We start from the raw sequence: 22,842 nt of genomic DNA on the forward strand, positions 1-22,842 counted from the left end.
GAGAACACGGCATTGAGGTGGCCATCGGCAAACTGGAATGCAACATACGATTCATGCATAACACCGGCGATGCTGACCATGAGCGGCGATATCGCACTCCCTGATAGAACTTGGACACCAATGCTCGGAGGCCCCTTGCTCGATCGCTCGCTGATGGTCAGAATTGACCCGACGATTCGAATTGAGGCGAAAAAGGAGAGGAACAACCATCCAAGACAGCGATGTCGACCGTGAGACCAGAGGCAATACAATATTAGAGGAGTAGTAGTGATAAAATATGCCAGCTGCGCAATAGCGATCTTGACACCGGTAGTCAACATGATTTGTGCTTTGCGCACTCTTGTAATGAGCCATGGTGATGGCGGCCATCCCTCTTTATATACATTCTGGTAACTTTGTTCCAATTTGAGTCAATCCTACGACTGGCTATGCTGAGCTGATTGAGGTCGAAGGTACCTGACCTTCCTGTGAAATTGATGTGTGTTTGAGCGTAAGATTCTTTTGTCCCTGATAATAGCTCTTGTTAGGAATGACTGGCTGACGCCTGAACTGTAAGCGAGCCTAAGCCGCGTCTCCACTGATCTGCCCGCAATACGCATTACTGGATTGGGGAGGCTTCGCGAATGATCGCCAGGCACCACCATTGCTTGTTTCTTGAAATTGCCGTCAGGATTGACCTTTCTACACTTTTTAGGAATATCGTATCTCGAAGCGCAGGCTCATTCAGATATCCCGCAGTCAAACATCTACTCACCAAACAATGTCCAAACGCCACAGTCCAGCTCCAGTGGCTCATATCCAGATTTTCAGGCTCTTCCCCACCGCAAGGAAGTCCCATACCAAGTCAAAGTCTGGTTGTCGTGAATGTAAGCGACGCAGACAGAAATGTAGCGAAGAGAAACCAAGCTGCCAGGGTTGTACGAAACGTGATCTGAACTGCGTCTATGCCGCTAGGATGGCTGACACAGAAAAATATCCCAATCGCGCAGAATCAATCCAGCCCCTGCCGTGGAAGGAGGCAGGCCTACCACCAAGCATAGCCGCTCATGGAGTGGGTCAATTCGATCAAGATGATATGCTACTATGGCATCATTTCATTACTTGCACTTCGTCGACGTTCTCAGATCCATGGACGGTGGATATCCCTGCCGTGGCCATCTCTCATCATTTCCTCATGCAGGGCATTCTAGCTACAGCAGCTCTCCATCTTGCCTACCTGCAGCCGCCACATAGTTCTAGGTACCTCTACACATCTGCACGCCATCAGGATCTGGCCATGAAGGGTTTCCAGCTTGTTATGCCTGCTGTCACTCCAGAGAATTGCAATGCAGTCTTTGCATTTTCCACCCTCTTATTGGTCCACACCCTGACTTCCCAGTTCAACGAGTATTCAAGCTCGCCTCCCAGACCTGGCCAGGATCTCGAAAGTATCCGTGCCTGGATAGTGCTGCTTAGAGGATGCACCACTGTATACCTTTCTGCAAGGACTTCCCTTGAAGCAGGGCCGTTCGGCCGTCGTCTTGCAGAGTTCCGTGTACCAGAAGTACCTACAGACAACGCTTACGATAAACGTCTACGCCGAATATCACAAACACTTCTCACAGATGTGGAGGTCATGGAAATGAGTTCAGAGGACGAGATGGACACGTATCGAGCTAGCATCCATCAGCTTCGCTTGACATCTGCAGCCTCTTGCAATGCCGATCCCTTGCTGGACTATAGGGCAATCATGATTGTATGGGCTACCAGATTACCAGACCAATTTTTGCGGCTCTTCAATGATCGCCGTCCGCCTGCACTCGTTATCATGAGCTATGCTTGTATGCTTCTGAAGAGAGGCGAAGGGTTGTGGTTTATGGAAGGGCGAATAGATACCATGCTAAACAGTCTCAGAGCTGAGCTTTCTCCTGAGTGGCATTGGTATCTCGATCTATGAGCATGAAAACAACTAACAACGGAGTGAATTACTGTTGGGTCTTTTGGTTGGAGATTGCTCGCTATGAAGGCAAGATCCCATAACTTTGCTTTACATAATATAAGATATTGTAAGCTTTGAAAGTATGTGGCCAGAAATCTTTAGTATTGAACGACCAGATGAACGTGGTCAACCAATGTATTGGGACAGAATTCGTCCAAGGGCAAGGGTAGGCTACGAGCATCCCCAACGATCGCTCGGGCTAGTGCGAAATGGAAAGCCGCATTCATACGAGTGATATTCAAAGCCCCCCAAAAACTAGTCCGCACGGGCGCCCGCCGGCATCAACAGCTAAAGACTGACCAACGAGCATGCCCCAAGAATGGAACCGCATTGGTGGGCTTACGTCCGTACACCAGTGCTGGTCACAGGTGACACATTATCCTGGTATACACCTCGTCTTCCTAGCGATTACAAAATACCTTACGTCTTGGACAGTATTGCATTGGTAAACCAATTCGAAGATAATCATCAAACATGCTGAGCTTAGGAATCAGTTTGATGTGTTGTGTATACAACCTGTTGAGAATAAATAGCAGACGAAACATCGGTTCTTTACAAATAGCAGAACCAACTCCAGTATATCCAACATATTCTACAATCATCAAAAACCTCTGAGACCGATCTGATCTTCACAGTGATAACCATTTCCCATACAACACCACAATGAGTTCCAAACGTATTCTCGTGATTGGCGGCACTGGAGCACAAGGCTTCGCAGTGGTCAAAGCACTTCTCAACGCATCGCCCGCATTTACTGTCCGAGTCCTCTCTCGTAACCCAGATTCTCCACATGTGCAGTCAACATTCACGGGCCTGCCTGTCGAGTTTGTCAAAGGGTCATTCATGGACTTCGACACCGTCGAGGCAGCACTTCAAGATTGTTATGGTGTTTATGTAAACACGGATGGTAAGTCCCCACCAACCTCACCAGTGACCTAGTGTCATTGACTGAAGCATTAATCCTCAGGTTTCACCGTCAACGAGGCGGATGAATTATGGGCGGGAGTGCGCATCTTCGAAATTGCCAATCAGATCCCAACACTTCGCCATTTCGTGTATGCAAGTATCGACTACTACCTGCAGCTCACAGGTTTTAATAAGAAGTATGGTGCACATCACACAAAGTAAGTCACAGCGTTGCTGCCATCATTGGCTCCTCAATGTATTTTCATGTGGCTGACGCCGGTGACCGTTAGTGGAAAAGGGCGTGTGAACTCCTACCTACAATCCCAGGGCTCATCGACAAGCGAGACTGGTCTGACATGGTACGTCTCATTTATCTTGGGCTTGGACATCAAGCGCGAATGCCAGATGCGGAATGAGTGATTGACTAACTCTCTTGTAGGACGATCTTGAACACCGGAGCATACGATGAGGACCTCTTTGGCGGCCCTTTTGTCGCCCACATTGATCCTGAAGATGGGACTCGTACCTTTGCCCTCCCACTCGGCGAAGGTCACATTCCATTCGAGACTCTGCAGGACAATGGCATCTTCGCTGTCAAGATCTTCCAAGATCGCGAGCGTTGGTCCGGTCAGACTTTGAATGCTGCATCGCACTTCACGACTGGCAAAGAACTGGCCGAGACATTGGCCCGAGTGGCAAATGTCAAGGCTGTGTACAAAAACGTTAGTATCAAGGAATGGGCCGATGCACTCCCATTTGCCGATGCCCCTGTCGCAAGCATGTATCCTGATGGGATCACCGTCAGGGAGAACTTCACCATGTGGTGGCCAGGGTTTCAAGACAGCATTCTGAAGCCCACGAGAGACATGGCTTTGTTGCGGGAGATCAATCCAGACTTGGAGACCCTGGAAGGATGGATGCGAAGAGTTGGATATGATGGAACTGGGAAAGGAGTGCTGAAAGGTTGGATTGATGCTGGAATTGGACCGAAGCCTTGAATATTCGCGGTTGTAAAAGGCCATTTTGGTTTTCTAGAGATGAAATCTGTCTGCAGGATGGCGAGACGTGATGATAGATGCACTCTTGGTAGATTGAAAGGAAAATTGTTAATTTCTCACTACTAGCTGTGATCGCATAATGCAGTGCCAACAACGAAAACAAGCAGACGAGGCAATCGATTAGGAGTTTCTGTTCCGCTTTGGAAACTCGGCCCAATGCAGCTGAACCCTCTAGCAAGGCTCATCATTGCCCCACCAACGACACGAGTCTACTACAGATTCTTACATTCTCCTGCTGAACAGCTATACGCAAAGCACAAGTATGTTGAGTTATCTAAGCTAGCAGGCCTACTCAGTTATTTACTTGCCGAGCGGCGAGAAACCGGTCAAAATTCCGGAACTGGGGGTTTGACAATCTTTACCTGGACCGAGGTGGGGTGATTTTGGCATTCCAAGGCATTATGCCTTTCTACAAGGTACCGCTTGGGAATCTGGGGGCTTGACAGCCACTGGGCGTTTTCGATAGAGAGCTGCTCCCTAGGGACGCTCGTTTCCGTGATATTTCGCGTTTAACCTTGCATATCCGAGATGAAACGTTGCCAAGACTCGCACAAGCGACTTTATGGTTGTGCGCCTTGTAAGATCCCGTGGTGTCACAAGGCTGAATGCTGAGCAGATCCGCTGCAAACCTTGTCACTTAGGGCGACGTAAAATGGTCTCTGATCTGTAGTTCCTTAGCCATGCGTGAATCCTGCTAGTTAAGCTATCCCGCTAGCAGCACCATTCAAGAACAGTAGTTCTCCCGAGTAATGTCACAGTTGAAAGTCAAAACTCATCGTGCGCTGCGGTTTTCCTAGTTGTCCATGTCTGCATGCGGGAGAAAAGAGACTCAAGAGCCTGGCCAGGATGAATATCGCCGAGTGTAATCTCCTACAAGGGGCACTAAGAGTCGAGGGTCGATGGGTACAGCCACATGACTTAATTGTGTTCCGAACAGCAGTCCATGTGTGCTTGCAAAGTTTTGAATAGCGTGCGGCCCGAACCTGTCTTCCTCAGCTTGTGTCACACCCGTAGTAACCTTCCACAGAGTATTAGAGTTAATCATTGAGCTTAATTGGATAACCTCAAAGACATTCGTTCTCTGTGTGTTTGATAGTGACATGCACTAAATTCATGCAGCTTTACGTGGATCTGCCCATTTCCGTGTGGACACCAAATGCCCCTTTGAACTAAGCCTCCCTATCAATTTCAGAAGACTGGAGTGACTGCTGCTAACCAATTCCCCCAGCAGTGATTCAGAGACGCTGGTCATAAGAGCAAGTGCACTCCAACTGTAGCATATAATCTTGATGCCCTACAAAAACATAACGCTCAAGCAACTAGGAAATCAGCAAGATACACGCACGCACACGCCTCCTGACAGCAGTCATAAACCCAAGACTAGGTGCTGGTGGCAGCACTGTGTTCCTGCCCGCGATTGTCGCCGTCACTTCTGTTGCTTTCCTGCCCTTTGAGTCTTCGTGCCTCTTTCAACTTTTTTTGTTTCGCACGCTCTTTCTTATCGTATGCTTCTTGGGCCTTCTTTTCGTCTAAGGCATTCATGTCAAGAGATTGAGACACTCTGCACAAGGAGAAACTGAAGAACTTAACTTACCTTCAGTGAGCTTGGCATTCGAGAGAATGTAAAGATTGGGAGCCTCTTGCACTTGGGCATTGATGTCCGCCCGAAGGCGAACACCGATTTCCGAGTCAACAGCGGCAAAAACGTAAAATATCTCCTCAAATGTGGATGCTTTTGCGCTATTGCGATACCAGCTAACGTATATCTTGCGGTCACAGACATATCGCCGTCCGTGGTCATCTTCCAGCCTTATGGATTCTGGCAAGGCTACGAACTTTGCTTTGGTTTGACGGGCTATCTCTTCTGAGACAAGGCTGCTCTTCAATACCGAGTCCAGGTACGCAACCACAAGGATTGGATCATGGGCGCCGCTTTCGAGGCAGATATTGTACTTGTTTGAGGACGCCTGCAGATGATGAGGTATTAGCATCGAAACCACGATTTTGCGGTATCAGATTCTGCTTACCATGGTGCGATAAGGCTGCAAGGTACGATCCGGGTCGGGAAGAGTGTAGACGCGCTCCTGCTTCTCGCTACTGCTTTTTGTACGTGACCGCGGAGAAGCTAGCCTCGAGAACAGGCCGCGGCGGACGCAGTTGAATAAATTGAACATGGCGACGTGCCAGAAAGCGAGAAGACTGAAATGTTGATCATGTGCAAGTTGAGCGCATATGCCGCTCATTGCCACTAAATGTCCAATATCTGCTGCATTGGTTGCTATCTAATAGGTGGTCGGCGTGCATGTGGTGCCCAAGTGTGAAGTGTGGTAAGATGGTGGAATCCAGGTTGTAACTGGAAGTTGCATGATGTTTCTGCGAAGCCCCTGCAACTGACCACTGACAGCTGCAGGCTGGGCTAATTTGTAGAAAACGTAAGGCTGAACCCTTGCGGGCAACAATCAAGGGAAGCTAGCTGCGAACTTGGATCTGGAGGCAAGGGGGAATTTCCCAGCGTAACCTTGATACGTCTGAATTGACCCCAAATCCGAGAACAGAACTCCCAAATTGACGGAATGAAGAGCAAGTGGATCATTATTGCGCAGGCAAAGCATCGAGATGCTGCAAAGCACGGAATGCGTGTTGCTCCTCGCTTACGAAGGCCTTTTTACCTCGTACTCACTCTTGAATTTCTGCATTTAATCCCAGGGGTCGTGCGCCAGCTGCTGCCGCACTTGGTTAGAGCACATTCGATCAAGCCCGAAATGTTGACATCAACCAGTGACTTATCGGCAGCCCACGTCCGCGCCCAGTCTGGAGCGGTTTCTAAATCGACAAACCACTCACTCGTTAGGTGGTGGGCTTGCTAAGTCTGCCACGTGCATAACGATCATAGACGAATATGGGGTTTGCGTTCATTACTTTGATACTGGTATCTGCTGTGCGGAAAGGCGATCATGTCCACGCGTCCGTCCATCAATTTATCCAGTTGCTCTTTAACCCAGACCCATGGTGCCATCTGAAAACGCCAACTCGACGTCAAACTTTTTTTTCTTAAAAAAACAAAAACAAAAAAACCATTCCCCTCAACATTTCAGGGGTGACCCATCTCTACCAATTTGAAATCTAAAGCCCGGTGGTGAACGCCCACATGTGGTAGTCGTTAACGCTGAAAAGGCCCTAAAGCCAAAAGCACCACCATGAATCGTTCATGGTAATACATGAGCGCACTCTATGATCGATCAAGCACGATGAGTAATTGAATCTTAGCTCCGCCCATCACACACCTTTGGTCAGACCGTTGCACACATCAGAAAATCTCGACTAGCTCCTGGGCGATGGCGAAGCCATTCTTTCTATATCTCTTGTCATAATCGCCCTGATATCTGGCACTCGTTCAATGTCAGGTTGGCCGACAATGAGCTGTATTGCGCTGGCTCCAGGCCTGGCGTTTTCGATGACATAAAACCGTGACGTGTACCAAGCGGTCTTCTGGTGCGTGTCGTTGCACTGCCAGCGTAGGTCGACATATCGTTTGGGCACAATCTTTTCACCGTTCCCAAGCCGTACCGGCTTCCCTGGCTTGCAAGGCCTGATCTTGGTCGTTTTGCGTTTACGCAGAGATCTGGCAGTGTCGGCACCGATGAAATTCACATCGGCTCCCGTGTCAATCAAAATGCCGCGAGGTTCCGTAGGAGAGCCCTCCCACGCTTGAATCTTGATTCTGGCTTGGAAGTATGATTCTCGTTCTGAGACTGGTTCCTCCGAGTCATCTGGACATTGTGGGTACCGCGGGTCGTCTGAATCGTCTGAGTCGTCTGAGTCGTCTGAGTCGTTTGAGGCATCTGATCTTGAATCTTCTGCTTGAGTTCTGCTTGATGCATTCGAATCTGTTGCTGGACTGGGATATGACAGGTGGATGGCTTCGATATCGTGTTGTTGTTTCGGTAGTCGAGGCAAGTGCAGAGGCTTGTCAACGTTAGCAGGAAGAACACAGCACTAGCAAATATCTTACCTCTCCCTGCTTCACCAATATCTTCTTCTTTTTCTTCCTTTCTGGCTTCGTCTTGGTATGTTTGTGATCGGGATTAGGGTCTTTTTGGAAAATTCGGAAAGCTTGTAAGAGTTTTTGAACGAAAGTCCGGGGCGCAGGGAGCATTTCATTTCGCTCGTGGATGGGCCTTGGTTCATCACTCGTCATTGCCACAACTATGGTCGCCAGTATATACACCCACACAAGAGAGGTGAAGATATCAAGTTGACTTGCAGCAGTGTGCCAATTGTATTACACTGACGCTACTGCGAGAGACTTTGTTTGAAGCCGTTACAGACGCATCCTCGTGCATCACGAACCCAATCACAGGATTGTGACAATTATCCAGGTTGTGTTTATACTCTGTTCTGAGAAGCTCTGTTGAAAAAGGGGGCAAAAGATGGGAGGAAGAGATTGCGTCCGCAGTGGAAGAAGGATGGAAAGTGGTATAAAGAGAGGAGCGAGGGTGGAAAGTAGTCTGGTCGGGAGGAAGGGCTTCGGGCTTCGTGTAACAGCGACAAGTATTCAGCAAATAGCAGGACGCAGAGCCCACTCGCATGCACCCAAAGATATCAACAATGCGAAGAAGATGCTGTTTCAGGAGGAGGATGGTTCGAGGTGCTCAGTTAGGTGAAGACTGGAGTGTTGTCCAGACAGTGTTTGGTGTAGGACACCTGGATCCCGAATCATCTTTCTGAGGCCAGAATTAACTCCGACTAGCCTGTCCATAACTAACGTGATAGGCGGAAGCGCGACTCGGTCCGTACCAGGATACCCTCTCGACCATGGTGAGGTAACTGAGCATAAAAGCTCCAGATCCTCCATTGTTACCATGATAATACCTTGGATGCAAATCGCAATCTTACGAAGCTCTCATACTGAATTTTGATGCCGCACACATGCATGCTCAGCTCCCCTGGACAGCCTTGACCAATAGTGGGTGGTAGCCTTACCCGAAGCAGGCTAGATCGCCTGCGTTCAACGTGGGGAGGACGTGGGATACGATCGTGCGAGAAAGCTTGCAAGTGCGAATGGCGTTCATCGACCATTTGACATCGGCAAAGGAGACGTCGACCTGTCAAAGTCGCCCGATTGCCTGGAAGCGATGTGCTGACTGCAGCCGCTCACATGTCTTCCTTGAGCATGGAGTGCTTGAGCCTGGACCGTCTGTCTTGACCAGGAGGACAGGCATCTACACAACCTCCCTCAGGCTCCGGACGCAACCCTGTCCTTGCTCAGCCCAAGGAGATCGAATATTGCGCCTGTCGTCGCCAGACTTGGATTTCCTTGTCTCAGCCTGACCAAAGTCCCGAACGAACGACGGCCTTTCATGCAAGAGTCTCCATCGCGAATGGCGCAAAATTCTCTCATCTGCAGCACAATCTGCAGGGCGCACTCGCGCACTCAACTGGAAGCGTCGTACACCAGTGCATGAGTCTTTTGCCAGCGGCACAGCCAACGCGGTCGTAGAGCCGTTGCACGCATTTATACCTACATCCACGGACCCCGTGACCGAACACCCTTGGAAAGAAATCTCGCACGCATGTGTGTATTGTGCAGACCATGGCGACAGTTCAAGAGGCTGAGACACCTGGAGATGATAGAGGGTATGATTCTCTTGCTCGTCTGATGAGCGATCATCCCGATAATACCATTTTCAGGCAATTCAGAGCGTTGTGTTCGAAAATGCTCATGTACCGCCAGGCTGACCTCCTTTACGACGAAGAAGACCTCGAGTTTTTATCGGAAGAGAATGAGAAGAAGCAAGAAAAAAAATCCTTTAATCACTGTTGGAATGACATATCTGTCAAGGCAGAGGCAGCAACGTTCCGGGAGAAGATAGATGATGTACAGAGGAAGCTCAAATCATACTGTAAGTGTAGACGTCAACCTCATTGGAAGTAGTTGACAATTTCAGATGAGCTGTTGGCATTGACAGCCACTATTGAGAACTTGCCCAGGCCGAACAATTTGAGCCTTGCGTTTCTGCAAGAATGGGTGAAGAGTCAGGATCGTGGAGAGGGGTTCCTACTCGATACCGAAAGACAAATCTGGGAATCCGCGCCCGCTGATGATTTCGTCGTTCTCTCACCTAAGGCCACAAACGACAGACTTGCCGTGGCTCTAAACGCCTTCATCCAGCCACTGTATCATGCGCATATTGGTGCCAGGAGGTTACCAACAGCCAAGAGACACGGGAGAGTTTGGAGTTACGACTTTCAGCAATTCGTCCTTCTTGGTAATATCTTGTGCATTCTGCTTGCAACTGGAATTCCGGCGGGTTCGATCGTCATATTGTATCTTGTGTGCAGTATGTGGCTCCGTCTACTCATCATTGCCATCTTTTGTTTGCTTTTCGCCTTCGTTTTGACTTTCATCGGAGGAGCTCGACGCGTCGACGTGTTTTCGGCCACCGCCGCCTTCGCCGCAGTGCAGGCGGTTTTTGTTGGCGGCACTACATTGGTGCAGGTGAGGGAGTGAAGATCAGCTCAAGGTTTGAACATGGCAGTGTCGTCAAAAGAAGGAGTGTAATTAGGGTCTTGCGGTGACACAGGATGCATGGGTTGGATACGCTGCAGACAAACTTTGCTAGTGCTCAGTAGTCGCCGGCGGCTTGTGGGTTCCAGATTCCTTCCATGCTCAGGCCGATGGCCCCCATCGGCGTTCAAAGCAAGTCGCTTACGGTTGGTATTTCTCAGTCTCGAGTTTTGGCCGCAACGCTACTGGGTGAGAGGGATAAAATTTACAGCAATCGAGTTCACACGAAGTGATTGATGCCGATGAGGGATTTACGAGACTTCCGTGCCACGTATTCATGCAATGTGATTTCATGCCCACTGAAGCCTATGAAATCTAGGGAGCTGATACCCATCTCGATCATTCAGCCAGCATGGAGGGCCCTGTTGGGTAGCAACTTTTTTGGGGATTGAGCTTTTCAGACGGAGTTGAGTCCGAAGCATTCTAACCACTCATAGCGACTTGACACACTACTATGCCGCCTCAACCAAAATCCTCGTGTTTGGGATGCAAATCAGTCCAGTGCTCCACGAATGTTTACATGAGATTGGCTGCTTGAAAATTAATCAAGAGGTAGCCAGGACAAGGCTGTGGTCAAGACTGGCTCATGGCCCTTTGAATTCTTCTGTCACCCTTTTATTGCAATTTTGTGCTGTACATACAGCTTCCGTGAACCCTTCTCGTGCCTTTTCCTCTGATGCTCTCATTTTGGCTGATAGCCTGAACGTATACATTGTCAATGCCAAAACCAGAAGGGCGTTCGCCACCGTTTTTCTTTAGTATCTCTAGCTCTTCTTCGCATCATATGTTTGCTCTCCTCAGGCTCGTGTTCAGAAATGCTTGTGGCTTCAGCCTTGTTCGCATAGTCTCAGCCCTTTGACTAGCTTACGACGCTATCTGTAACACCGTTAACCGCCTAGCCAATTGAAGCTTTACTCTACATGCAGAGTGAATACCTCCTTAGTTAGTACTGTAGCTACCTGGCCTAATATAAGAGAAAGACAAAAATAGCAAAGGCGGAAACTTCAATCCTCCCTCAGGAGTGGCAATAAAGCAGCAACATTCGCTGAGCCAGATCGGGACAAGCTCTGAGCTAATGGCTTTAGTGTTAAAACATTTTCTTGGCACTTACCTACGCAGTTCTTCCGCCCGAGTCTGCTTTGCTCAATCTAAGTTTGTACGAATAACGGGTTGGGACGCTTGACAACCATCCACACCCACAACTCCCACCGACACACGTCGTGCGCGTGTGGTAAGATGCCGCCATCATCGACGAGACTGCTTGCAGTCCCCCTCCCACCCTCATTCCTTCTACCACGATCCTTCCTGCAAGCTACACCGTCAGCGATTCAAGCACGATCATTTGGCATTAAGGCCATAGAAAAACGGCGGAAAGCCAGTCCGTACAACAATGTCCCAGGTCTCAAACCCTTACTATCTACACCGGAGGCAGCTTACGAGCGGAGAATCAAGTCAGACACCCTACCATTAAGGACGGGAGCGTTAGCTACCAAGAAGGGGATGACAGCAATCTACGATGTCGAATCCGGCAAAAGAATACCCTGCACAGTCCTACAGCTCGATCGCAACGAGGTGGTCAGTCACAAAACGAAGAAGAAGCATGGATATTATGCCGTATGCGTGGGCAGTGGATGGAAGCATGCCCGAGCCGTGACGAAACCAATGTTGGGCCACTTCTCTGCACAAGGTGTTAGTCCCAAACGACACCAGCGAGAATTCCGTGTCAGGGATCATACGGGTCTATTGCCCGTTGGAAAAGAGATTACGGCCGACTGGTTTCTCGTTGGCCAGTTTGTCGATACGCGATCGGATTGCAAGGGAAAAGGCTTTGCAGGTGTGATGAAGAAATGGGGATTTCATGGTCAGGATAGGACGCACGGCCACTCGCTCAGTCACAGATCGCTTGGTTCGACTGGTAATGGCCAGGGTGGTGGTAGTCGTGTGTATCCTGGGAAGAAGATGCCAGGGCGAGTAAGTGCTACAGCGAGCTCCCCTTTGTTCTTGTCACAGAACTAATACGGCGGTGTGTACAGATGGGTGGACAACAGAATACAGTGCAAAATCTGCGGGTATTACAAACAGATCCCGAAAATGGGCTTGTGGTTGTCAATGGTGAGTAGCTCCACCCGTCGTCTGCGCAGCACGGTACTAATCTTTCCCTCAGGAGCCGTCTCCGGACCCAAGGGCGCTTTAGTTTATCTTCAAGATGCACTAAAGAAAGCATGGCCTACTATTCCCGACCCTCCTGCCACAATCGAGGTTGATGTCGAATTGAAAGAGGCTGTGGGTGCAAAGATACCAGCATAGACGATGCGATCCGTGTCCCAGAGTATTCCTGTAGCAACACAATCTTAGAGCCTGTTTACATCTTGATGAGATGAACCCATTCGATGTGTATATATAAGGAGCGACGAAGAAAAACTGCGATTGGAAAATACTCCCCTTCGATTCTACTTGAAGAGATCCGAGTCGAAATGGCTCACAGCTTGGCTAAAGCAGAGTCATACTTTTCATGACGAAAAGCCCTTGCCTCAGGATAAAATCTAGACAGACATATATGTGACTTTACCAACATTACATACTCCCAGCCGCAGGCTCATAGCATATGATTTCCTTCATCCATCCTGGGAACAAACTCTCGTCGTCCGCAATGCTATGTGCAACCACAGCACCAGAGCAGGTATGAGATCATGCACCTTTATAGCCATACCGCATCCCCTGCAACTCCGTCAAGCCCTTCTGCACATCGCCAATACTCGAGCGAACCGTAAGAACGACGGCGAACACCAGCCCAGGCAAAAGAAAGAACGCCCACAACCCATCCGGCACACCGACCTTGCCACGAAATCCACCAGCCAATACGACGAGCAACACGGCGACAAACGCATTCAGAAACGGCAGATACACCGTGAGGGGACTGTCCGGCCCGCCGAAGAAGCCCGACGGGCTACCACGAGCAGCCTGCTGCCTCGCCCGTTGACTCCGACGATTCACGACGGCGCTGAGATCAAGACTCCCGTGGTCGTCTCCCCTGCTGAAGAGTGCCGCGTCCGGCGGGATCATGTACATGAGGTACGCCGTCGAGAGCAGTGATGTGATGCTGAGGATGCACGCCAGCGCGATGGATTTCTGGCTCGATGTGAATAAGAAGCGCAGGAATGGAAGGATCACGGCCAGTGGTAGGGCCGTAAAGATTAATGTGTACTGTGCGTTTGATTTGGTTTCGCTGCTGCGTAGGTTGGTGATGAGGTTTTCTTGTTCTGTATGGCCTTGAATGAATATTGCTTCTCCTCTCAAGGAGAAAGTTATGATGGTGGTGATGATTATGCTATCAAGTGAAGTGGTACATGACCTGGATGTAGAAACCATATGGATCGGGTTGATATGAGGGAAGTCTCTGACCTACCTTCTTCATCCATCTCATCGTGTGATACATCCGAGCCTTCCCCATCGGTCGGGTATTTGAAAGTCTGCCTCAGCCTGGCGGTCGCCATAATGGTGGTCTGGGTCTAAATCCTGATTTTTCTTTGCCGGCCGAAAATATGCCTGGGGAAAATCCCTGAAAGGTGAACCGAATGTTGTTAGTATGTGAATGCGTATTCATATAATTTGAGTAATTCGAAAAGTTGGATTTATTTTATTCTAAGAGGAATTCTGGGGTGCCTCGCGATGTTGATGATAACACGATTCATTCTGGTGGACTGGGGCTCGCTTATCCAATCCGCAATCTACCAGGGCACCTATTGCATCATCGGTGTAGCCTTACGAGTGGTATGGGTGGAGGCGCCTAGAACGCAGCCTATCTAACTAGATACCTAAGAACTCCATAGTGCCAGAGTTGATCAAGTGCCTAAGGCAACTACGGAACCTAAGCAGATAGGTACCTAAACTAACACACCAACGGAGTGCCCAGGTAACTCCCTGGCTAGGTATCTACTCGTAAGGTAAGGAACTAACTAGTCACCTTGGCATTCATTCAAGGCAACGTTTGTTTCAACAACCACACCCGTCGTGAATGCACCGCCCAGTATCGGACGTCGTATTTTAGCGTTCTTCTCCTGGTGTGAAGTCTTGTGGTGAACAGGTGCATGGCCGCTAGATGGTGCTCAATGGATCACTTCACACTGGAGCAGCCCAATCTCACTGAATCATCTTCGAACAACTCATTAACACAACCTTCTCTCTTTAGAACACTACAGGCGTGTACGGTATGGTAAGGTAACCTCTCGAAGGAGATCCATGATTGTACCAAAGGGTCTAACGTGAGACAGTCGAAAAAGAAAGATCAAGTGCGACGGTATCCGCCCACAATGTGGAAGTTGCATTTCACGCAATGAACTCTGCTCATGGCCAAGTTCTGCAGCACCGGGAAACTACGTATTAGCCTCTCAATCTTCTCCATCCTGTCGACAGAAGTCCGGTTCTGCAGACCAGGAGCCCCATTCAAAGCGAGTTCGAATTGATCCCAGGAAAGATATCAGCGATCCACGGCACTTACCTGTAGCCTTATGCTCTCTTGCTTTGGAAATCTTTCTCGAACGGCATCATGCCATTGAGTTCTGCTGTTTCCTCCACACGGCGTCTTTGGATGTTAGCATCATGTCTATTCAGCAGCCATTCCTCGCCCATTCAATTGTTGCTCTTGCTGGCCTATATATGGTGGACCAAGATGCTGCCAAGTTTGGCTACAAAACCAAACACGAACTTTCGGAACGCCATGCAGATATCGCTCGTGAATACTCTCGAGAATCTCTCGATGAAATATCAGGTATGTCTGTCTGCTCTCCCATGCTCAGTTCAAACTGCTCTAACTGTTTTAGTTGCAAACATACAAGCCAATCTTATTCTCACCCTGCACCAACTATTGTCCTGGAAGAGTCTCAAGGCATGGGTGCTTGCGGGAATTGCAATACGCCATGTCCAAGCTCTACGGCTTGGGTCTGAGTTTAACGATCGTCTATCAACTCGACAGAAGGAAGTCCACAGACGAACATTCTGGTCTTGCTTCTTGATGGATCGACTGGTATCTTACTGCTGCTCGCGACCACAGATGATTGACTTGGAAACGGTCCGCATCAACCTTCCATGTCCTGAGAGCAATTTTGCCTTTGACGAACTTTATGACAGTCTCAACCTGAAAACCTTCAGCCCTGCTACTGCTGCGGTTTCTCGTACAGGCATTCTTCCATTTTTCATCACTCTTCTCAGTCTCTGGGGAAGAGCTGGCTACTTCATGGTCGGTTGGGGACGCATAGCGACTAAAGAAGCCCCGGCCCATGCTCATGGGTGTTTCACACAACTTGATAAGCAGATCAATGACTTCTATGATGCACTTCCCTCAAGTATAAAGTGGTCAGGTTCGAATTTAAAGCTTCATCGTTCAACGAACCAAGCGAAACTCTTCGTCACATTCCATCTTCTGCTCAATCACACTAGATTTGTTATGCACCAAGATTATCTTCCGCAACTAGATAGCCCTGGCTTGGAAGAGTCTGAGACTGCGGTTCACGATAATGCGGGAGCGGCCCCGGACTTCAACAGAAGAACGATATCAATTTGCGTGTCATCCGCAGAAAATATCGCTGACATCATCTCAATGTTATCTAGCCAGGAACCATCCCGTTCAGTCGAACTGCAGTCCGCATTTGCCGCAAATGCGATGATCGCTGCTGCTGGCGTCCACATGTGGATTCGGCACACAGAGGGCCTTTCAGGGCAAACTAGTGGTATCGCGATGAATCGTATTCAAAGGACAGCCTTTCTCATTTCGTCATGGCAATTTGACTGGTGTGTGGCAGCTGCCTGGTCGGATACCATCAAGTCACTTGGTAAACTATATGACACCTTCTACCATCAGAGTTGCAACCCCGATAGTATATTGGCCGAAGCTTCACAAATAGATATCGGAAACCCCTCCCTGGACAGTGATGACGGATCAGTCCAGACTACTGGAGGACCTCTCCATGGTGTATGTGAAGGAAATGGAGTTCCTCATCCTGACTCTGTATGTCAACGACTTTTTGACAAAATCCGATTCGTCATACTCGCGTCACTGGAGAATCCGGACGTCAAAAAGCGTATGCTCAATTCGTACCTCCATACCTTGTGGCAACATATGTGGCGATATGAAGCAGTACAGGGTGAGTACAGAGCTGCCCAATTAGAGAGCATTTGCCTCGATGAAGACTGGATGAAAGAGATCGCCCTGGACGGAAACATCCATCTCGGACCTGATTTTGGACTCTACGAAGGGAACATTTACCGAACGCAAGACAATCGATCCTAGGTACAATGCCAGGACGCATAATCTATCGAACCTCAATGCAATTTAGACAGTAATTAGCGCAGCCTTCAATGCTCTAATCGTGTCAATGTTATACTGCCTCCCTGCGTCGATGATGGCATCGTATTGCATGAATGGATGGGCAGCACCCTTGTACATAATATGCTCAACCTGATTACCACCTTCTTTCAGTTTCTCAACATAAGCAGCTCCTTCATCTCGAAGAGGACACAATTCAGCTGTTATCATCAAAGTCGGAGCAAGGTTCTTGAAATTTGGAGCTTTGATTGGTGATGCCCTCCAGTCCTATGCAGATATTAGTGGATCACACAAGTCTAATCCAAGTCGAGAAGAGCTTACATTCTCTACCCCTTTCTGTCGTGGATTGCCTAGGAATTGGTTGAGCACAAAAGTTATTCGTGAAACCGGAAGCGCTGCAGTGTACTCCAGCTCACGATATGACATCCAAGGGTTGTGCGGTAAAATTTCACCCGTGGTGGTGACCGTGTTGAGATCAACGCCAGGCACTGCAAGCATTTGAAAAGCCAAAGGCAAACCCGCATCTCGTGCCAAATGTGCCATTACGGCACTGAGGTGACCACCAGCTGAGACGCCACCCACAGCTATGCGTTTCGGGTCAACTTGAAACTCTTTAGCTTTGTGCTCAAATACCTGCAGCCTCGGTTAATTCAAGTACAAAGCACGAAGCGTGCAATACTGGAGGCCACCACTTACCCATTGCAAGGCGGCCCAACTATCCTCGATGGGGGTAGGGAAAGGATACTCTGGAGCTAATCGATACTCAATATCGAAGCAAACTGCACCCACTTCCCTACACACTCTTCGGCAGTACGGATCATCCATTGCCAGTGAACCGAACGTCCATCCTCCGCCATGATAATTTACATATGCGGGACGAAGAGCACCGTTCTCATCAGCAGCACCCGGATCGAAGATACGAACATTGATCTCTCCATCCTTCACAGGACATTTCTGCTCACTGACCCGAAAGACCTCTCCTCCGTCAGCACGGCCATACTGTATCGTGTAATTTGACGGGTCCGCGCGATACTGCTCGATGGGTACTTGGTGGGTGTGCAGGCGACCGACATTGTACTTGTTGTAGTACTCTATGTACACCGGGTCGAATCTGGAGATAAGTTCATCTGGTATTGCATTGAGCATTGGTTGAACAATTGTCTTTGTAGCCATATTTTCCCTTGCTACCAAATGCTCGCACAACTATGGTTGGCGAATGAAAGAGAGAGATAAGACATGATCAATGGTCAGGAGGAAGGCGTAACCAATATATCATGAAAGACTGCTTACGCTGCGCTCAGAGCGCGTTAAACCACCTGGGTGTTCGCTATCCCCAGTTTCTTACTCCAAACTCTGTTTGTACGGGGCTTTCGAGGGGATCGCCATTCTCTCATCCAAGCCACCTCAGGGCCCTCAGAAGAGATCCAGTTTGCCGCCAGCCCGGTTGAACAAGGATATAGACTTTTGATTCCGCTTTGAAGATTTTCCAACCAATCGTGTCTAAGAAGTCGTGGAGCGAGAGCGAACTGATATGGCTAGTCGCCGAATGCAAGACCGAGCCTGGGCGCCGAGCCCGCGGGCGCGAACTTGAAGCAGCCTAGGTCGTCGGAATCGTGGCACTCTCTCCTGAACAACGCCTCGGATCTGCCGCTTTGATAGTGACCATAGCAGATATTGTTCATTCACGATATGAAGCTTCTGGTCGACTATGTAGGCAAGGTGTCCTTGGCTGAACCTTCTGAGTGTGCGACCAAGGACAGGATATGAAGGCTCAACTTAGTATATTATGGCCATCGAGTTCCCCATGAATACCCTCAAGATTTGACTTAGGAAAAAGGTCAAGAAGCCATCAAACCCACCTGCATTCAACGCAGTAGGTCTTGATGTTGTCTCCGTCAACAGTCATGGAGAAGATCGAATTTGAATTAAGCACGAGAGGCACTCCAGATAGGCCCGACAAAGAAAGGGCGGTTGAGGAGGATGGTGGTTTACGACAATTCGACCCGAAGACTGTCAGTAAACTGCGTCGCAAGATGGACTTCATCCTGCTCCCGACCCTGGCACTCATGTACACCTTCAACAGTCTGGACCGCAGTAACCTGGGCAATGCTAAAACTGCCGGGCTCGAGAAAGATTTGAACATGAAGGGTGACCAATATAATCTCCTGCTGACCAGTTACTACATCGTCTTTTGCCTCTTCGGACCACTGATGGCCATCTTCACCCGTGTCGCCACCGCCAAAATTGCACTCCCTTGTATGATGCTGGCGTTCGGTATCGCTTCTGCAGCAACAGCAGCATCCAAAAGCTTTACGGGTGTCTTGGTGTGTAGGATATTTGTCGGGATTTTCGAGTCCGGCTTTCTGGCGTCGTAAGTATTCAATCCCTTACTGTCGCTGGTCTATTTGCTCAATATACCAAAGCGTTGTCTTCTACCTCTCTCAATGGTACACTCGTGCAGAGATAGCGTCTCGAATTGCCGTCTTCTACGCAGGAGCAGTCGTGGCATCGGCATTTGGCGGCCTTCTTGCGTATGGAGTCTTTCAGATCAAAGGCGGTGCACTCCACGTCTGGGCATACCTCTTTATCCTGGAGGGCTGTCTCACCTGCTTGATTGCCATCGCTGCATACTTTATACTCCCGGGAAACATCAGCGATGCCTACTTCTTGACAGCGGACGAAAAAGAGGTCGCGACAGCCCGCATGCAGATGGATGCAATGCAATCGCAGGCTCCAAAATGGAACTGGTCAGAGGCCTTCTCCGAGTTTCGCACTATTCACGCCTATGCACGTGTCTTGATTGCTGTCGCTTGCGGTCTCCTACCCCAGTCCAGTGCCAATTTCCTGGCAATTATGACCGTGAGATTGGGGTACTCGGTGGCTAAGACAAACCTGGTGAGTCGAGGCCCTTTTAGAACTTGATTGATTTGGCTATTCCGAGAAATCGCTGACGGTGATTACTTCCAACAGTACACTGTAGCTCCAGCAGTGACAGCTACGGTGTTCGTCGTGGCGTTTGCGTATTCGTCTGATCATTTCCGCGAGCGCGGCTTTCACATGGCAGTGCCATGCGCTGTAGGCATGATAGGCTATATCATCCTTATCGCAGTCCATGTGGAGACCCATAAAGGGGTTGGATACCTAGCCATATTTTTCTGTACCATTGGTGTAAGTACCGCTCACTCTGAATTCATTCTCAGTAACGCATCACTAAATATTCGCCACCTGTTCGAACCATTAGGCATATCCAATGGCTGTCATATTTTCAGCGTGGACAGTCGCCAACATACCCAATCTCAACGCTCGTGCACTTACAACTGGAATTCTACTATCAATATCGAACTCGACCGGATTGGTGACGTCGAACATCTTTCTTTCCCGAGAGGCACCAAAGTACACGACTGCACTCATCGTGAACATGTCTTTTTCGGCCTTCGGGATGGCTTTTATAGTCAGCTATAGCCTGTATCTGCGATTCCTCAATCGAGCATTGGATAGCAATAGCCGCTTGGGGGGCATGTTTGGTTTATTCGGTGAAGATAAGTTGATGCGTGGCGAAGGATTTCGATTCCAGCCCTAGGAAGCCAGCCTCTTTCTCTCGAGAAGCTCGACCGGCGACAGTCTACCATGCATTCAGATCACTGCGACGGTGTGATGCCAATAGCGGTGGATCAGCTTGACGTTGACGCTGATAAATGGTGGAATGCTATGATACGGGGACACAGGCTTTTTGGGTCAAAATATTGCTTGAATAAATCTCATCCTTAAGAAATACTGCATTCTTGCCCGAGAACGAATGCATCTCCATAAATAGATGGTCGCCATCAATATTTAGTGGAACTCGCAACTCGCAGTTAACACCCCGAGCTCAAAGCTCATACGGTCGTCGCAGATCATCCATCACAAACGCCAATTGCGCTTGACAATTCTCACCGGGAGATCTTTCGCCATGTAAATCGAGATATTTGCTTTGACATCATCAACCATCTGCCGAATAGCATCATCTCTAGTCTTCTCCCAAGCAAGCTTCTCATCACCACCACAGGCCCGTAGAGTGTCCTCGGGGACGACCAACTCAATAGAATACTCCTTGAACAGGGTCGCCACGAATGCCGCCATCTCAATCTGCGCAAAAGCTTTCCCAAGACATGACCTCGGCCCGACGCCGAAGAACGGTACTTGTTTCTCTGGGAGTTCGTCTTTCAGCCATCGATGTGGGTCGAAATACAGAGCAGGTGAGTCATGGAGCTGATCCTTCCTCGCCCGTGGAACGTCTCGTTGGGTCCATCTGTCGGGATCATGGTTCGTGGCAGCGAAATTGACCATGATCATCGTGTTCTCGGGGATCGTGTGAGACTGCCCCTTTGGTGTCCACCACAGGCGTCGCAACCGTCGCTCGCCGAAAGTTCCACTGAGCGGGATGGTAGAGGCGCAAAGTCTCCTTCTGGATGGCACCGAGAACGCCTCTTTGAAGCACGCTGTAGTCTTCCGTGACCGTCCACTCCTGTCGAGGGCGATCACCCAGCTGGCGGTCCAGCTCCTCGTGCAGCTCCTTCTGATATTCGGGGTAGATCACCATCAGATATACCATGAACGCCATGGTGCTTCCAGTGGTTTCGTGTCCGGCGAGTAAAGCGAAGAACATGTCACCAAAGACACCTTCTCGTGAAAGCGCGATATCACCCGGTTCCAGCATTTCAGGCGTCCCAGCAAGCACAATCGACTCTGTTCAACGATGAGCATTGAAACGTTATGACCCTCAATATTTGGCGGCAAACCTACCGAGAATACTTCTATTCCGCTTCGACTTCGTCTGTTCCAATCTCGAAAGCGCATTATCCTGAAGCTCTTCCATATACTTGGTCCAGTCCGTGAAGGCGATATACGGCTCGCGGAAAAACTTTAGAGGGATGTTCCGGAGCCAGGACCGAGGGACTGTGGCAATAGTCGCCAGCCGACCCAGTACACCAAACAAGGCTTCCTCAAAGCCAAGCTGATGCTCTGTTGGTACGAGATTCACGCCCTGATCATATTCCTCCCATGTTAGTCGCTTATGGAAAAACCCACTAACGATGACATGCAGCGCGAGGCGCGAAGTCCAGTCCTTGACGGAGCGTACGACCGACCCATCTCGCATCCAGACAGAAGCGAGTGTATCTGCTTGGAACTGCGATTCCTCCCAAACCGTCGTGTTGATCGCAGGGTTGAATCCAAGTGCCATGATCCTGCGGTGTGCTTTCCACTCCTCGCCCTCCACGGAACCCAGGTTCGGTCCATATACGTCAAAGAACTTCGTCATGTCGGTCGGAGTCTGGAACTTCCCTTGCTGCGTATATACTTCGTCCCAGACGCGCGGATCGCATGTCCACAGAAGGTTGCCGTTCGGTGTCACAAGCATGAAAGTGTCGGCTCCGGCTTGCTGGAATGGTTTATGGCTTGCAGACCAAATTCTCCAGACTTGGGACATCCTAGTCATGGGGCCATCTAGTTTGAGTCTCATTGTTCACTGCTGATGGAGGTACTTACGGTAGCCATGGTTGCATCCAATTTGTGGGTAGTTTCTCCAGATAAGGCACAATCATGGGGTAGATCATCAACCACCACGCATCCGAAATATGAACGCTGTCGTTCATGATTAGAACAAGACTCTCGTAAAATCACACGGGTGCCACTCACGGTGAGGAGAAGACAGGAAAGCCGCTCGTCAAAGCGATTTTATAATTCCTCCTCCATGCGGCTATTTTTCTGGAAACTATAAACACTGTCAAGCAGACAAAAGCAGCTGCGACGAGGCGGACCATGATTCCGACGGTTTCTCACTCAGGAGTTGCATCCGGAGAAAATTGAATATAAGACAGGTGCGATCTTCAGGAATACAAATTTCGAAGAAGAGATGTAGGGTAGTGGAAGCACCAACGGAGTGCAGACACTGACAATCATCTGCAACTTGTGGTCATCGAGCTAGGCGTCCCGTTGCCAGTCGTCTGCAGATCAGGGTTCATTTTCGGAC

At 49.4% G+C, this 22,842-nt stretch overlaps 11 protein-coding genes across 11 annotated transcripts; 6 read left to right on the forward strand and 5 right to left on the reverse strand.

Annotated features, from left to right (window-relative positions):
- Positions 1-955: 955 nt before the first annotated feature.
- On the forward strand, positions 956-1,936 carry LTR84_001763 (uncharacterized protein; the record flags this gene model as incomplete). Its single annotated transcript, XM_064845381.1, has 1 exon — positions 956-1,936. One exon carries the CDS (start codon positions 956-958, stop codon positions 1,934-1,936), a length of 981 nt encoding a protein of 326 aa, XP_064706926.1.
- A 705-nt stretch (positions 1,937-2,641) lies between these two features.
- On the forward strand, positions 2,642-3,882 carry LTR84_001764 (uncharacterized protein; the record flags this gene model as incomplete). Its single annotated transcript, XM_064845382.1, has 4 exons — positions 2,642-2,885; positions 2,946-3,102; positions 3,175-3,243; positions 3,324-3,882. The coding sequence occupies 4 exons, from the start codon at positions 2,642-2,644 to the stop codon at positions 3,880-3,882; spliced, it is 1,029 nt and encodes a 342-aa protein (XP_064706927.1).
- A 1,440-nt stretch (positions 3,883-5,322) lies between these two features.
- LTR84_001765 (uncharacterized protein) lies at positions 5,323-6,116 on the reverse strand (the record flags this gene model as incomplete). The annotated part of the gene is made up of 3 exons (XM_064845383.1): positions 5,323-5,471; positions 5,537-5,909; positions 5,970-6,116. 3 exons carry the CDS (start codon positions 6,114-6,116, stop codon positions 5,323-5,325), a joined length of 669 nt encoding a protein of 222 aa, XP_064706928.1.
- A 1,147-nt stretch (positions 6,117-7,263) lies between these two features.
- Positions 7,264-8,140, reverse strand: LTR84_001766 (uncharacterized protein; the record flags this gene model as incomplete). Its single annotated transcript, XM_064845384.1, has 2 exons — positions 7,264-7,908; positions 7,955-8,140. The coding sequence occupies 2 exons, from the start codon at positions 8,138-8,140 to the stop codon at positions 7,264-7,266; spliced, it is 831 nt and encodes a 276-aa protein (XP_064706929.1).
- A 1,395-nt stretch (positions 8,141-9,535) lies between these two features.
- LTR84_001767 (uncharacterized protein) lies at positions 9,536-10,453 on the forward strand (the record flags this gene model as incomplete). The annotated part of the gene is made up of 2 exons (XM_064845385.1): positions 9,536-9,845; positions 9,891-10,453. The coding sequence occupies 2 exons, from the start codon at positions 9,536-9,538 to the stop codon at positions 10,451-10,453; spliced, it is 873 nt and encodes a 290-aa protein (XP_064706930.1).
- A 977-nt stretch (positions 10,454-11,430) lies between these two features.
- On the forward strand, positions 11,431-12,817 carry LTR84_001768 (uncharacterized protein; the record flags this gene model as incomplete). Its single annotated transcript, XM_064845386.1, has 4 exons — positions 11,431-11,437; positions 11,823-12,481; positions 12,544-12,622; positions 12,675-12,817. 4 exons carry the CDS (start codon positions 11,431-11,433, stop codon positions 12,815-12,817), a joined length of 888 nt encoding a protein of 295 aa, XP_064706931.1.
- A 381-nt stretch (positions 12,818-13,198) lies between these two features.
- On the reverse strand, positions 13,199-13,879 carry LTR84_001769 (uncharacterized protein; the record flags this gene model as incomplete). Its single annotated transcript, XM_064845387.1, has 1 exon — positions 13,199-13,879. The coding sequence occupies one exon, from the start codon at positions 13,877-13,879 to the stop codon at positions 13,199-13,201; it is 681 nt and encodes a 226-aa protein (XP_064706932.1).
- Positions 13,880-15,109: 1,230 nt separating this feature from the next.
- Positions 15,110-16,796, forward strand: LTR84_001770 (uncharacterized protein; the record flags this gene model as incomplete). Its single annotated transcript, XM_064845388.1, has 2 exons — positions 15,110-15,278; positions 15,331-16,796. The coding sequence occupies 2 exons, from the start codon at positions 15,110-15,112 to the stop codon at positions 16,794-16,796; spliced, it is 1,635 nt and encodes a 544-aa protein (XP_064706933.1).
- Positions 16,797-16,838: 42 nt separating this feature from the next.
- On the reverse strand, positions 16,839-18,005 carry LTR84_001771 (uncharacterized protein; the record flags this gene model as incomplete). The annotated part of the gene is made up of 3 exons (XM_064845389.1): positions 16,839-17,099; positions 17,154-17,465; positions 17,529-18,005. 3 exons carry the CDS (start codon positions 18,003-18,005, stop codon positions 16,839-16,841), a joined length of 1,050 nt encoding a protein of 349 aa, XP_064706934.1.
- Positions 18,006-18,736: 731 nt separating this feature from the next.
- Positions 18,737-20,294, forward strand: LTR84_001772 (uncharacterized protein; the record flags this gene model as incomplete). Its single annotated transcript, XM_064845390.1, has 3 exons — positions 18,737-19,203; positions 19,256-19,727; positions 19,803-20,294. The coding sequence occupies 3 exons, from the start codon at positions 18,737-18,739 to the stop codon at positions 20,292-20,294; spliced, it is 1,431 nt and encodes a 476-aa protein (XP_064706935.1).
- A 438-nt stretch (positions 20,295-20,732) lies between these two features.
- LTR84_001773 (uncharacterized protein) lies at positions 20,733-22,465 on the reverse strand (the record flags this gene model as incomplete). The annotated part of the gene is given in 4 exon segments (XM_064845391.1): positions 20,733-21,194; positions 21,208-21,557; positions 21,615-22,300; positions 22,359-22,465. 4 exon segments carry the CDS (start codon positions 22,463-22,465, stop codon positions 20,733-20,735), a joined length of 1,605 nt encoding a protein of 534 aa, XP_064706936.1.
- Between the last annotated feature and the right edge of the window lie 377 nt (positions 22,466-22,842).

Source organism: Exophiala bonariae, assembly GCF_035927105.1.
Source record: "Exophiala bonariae strain CCFEE 5792 chromosome Unknown scaffold_11, whole genome shotgun sequence".
Lineage (NCBI taxonomy): Eukaryota > Fungi > Ascomycota > Eurotiomycetes > Chaetothyriales > Herpotrichiellaceae > Exophiala > Exophiala bonariae.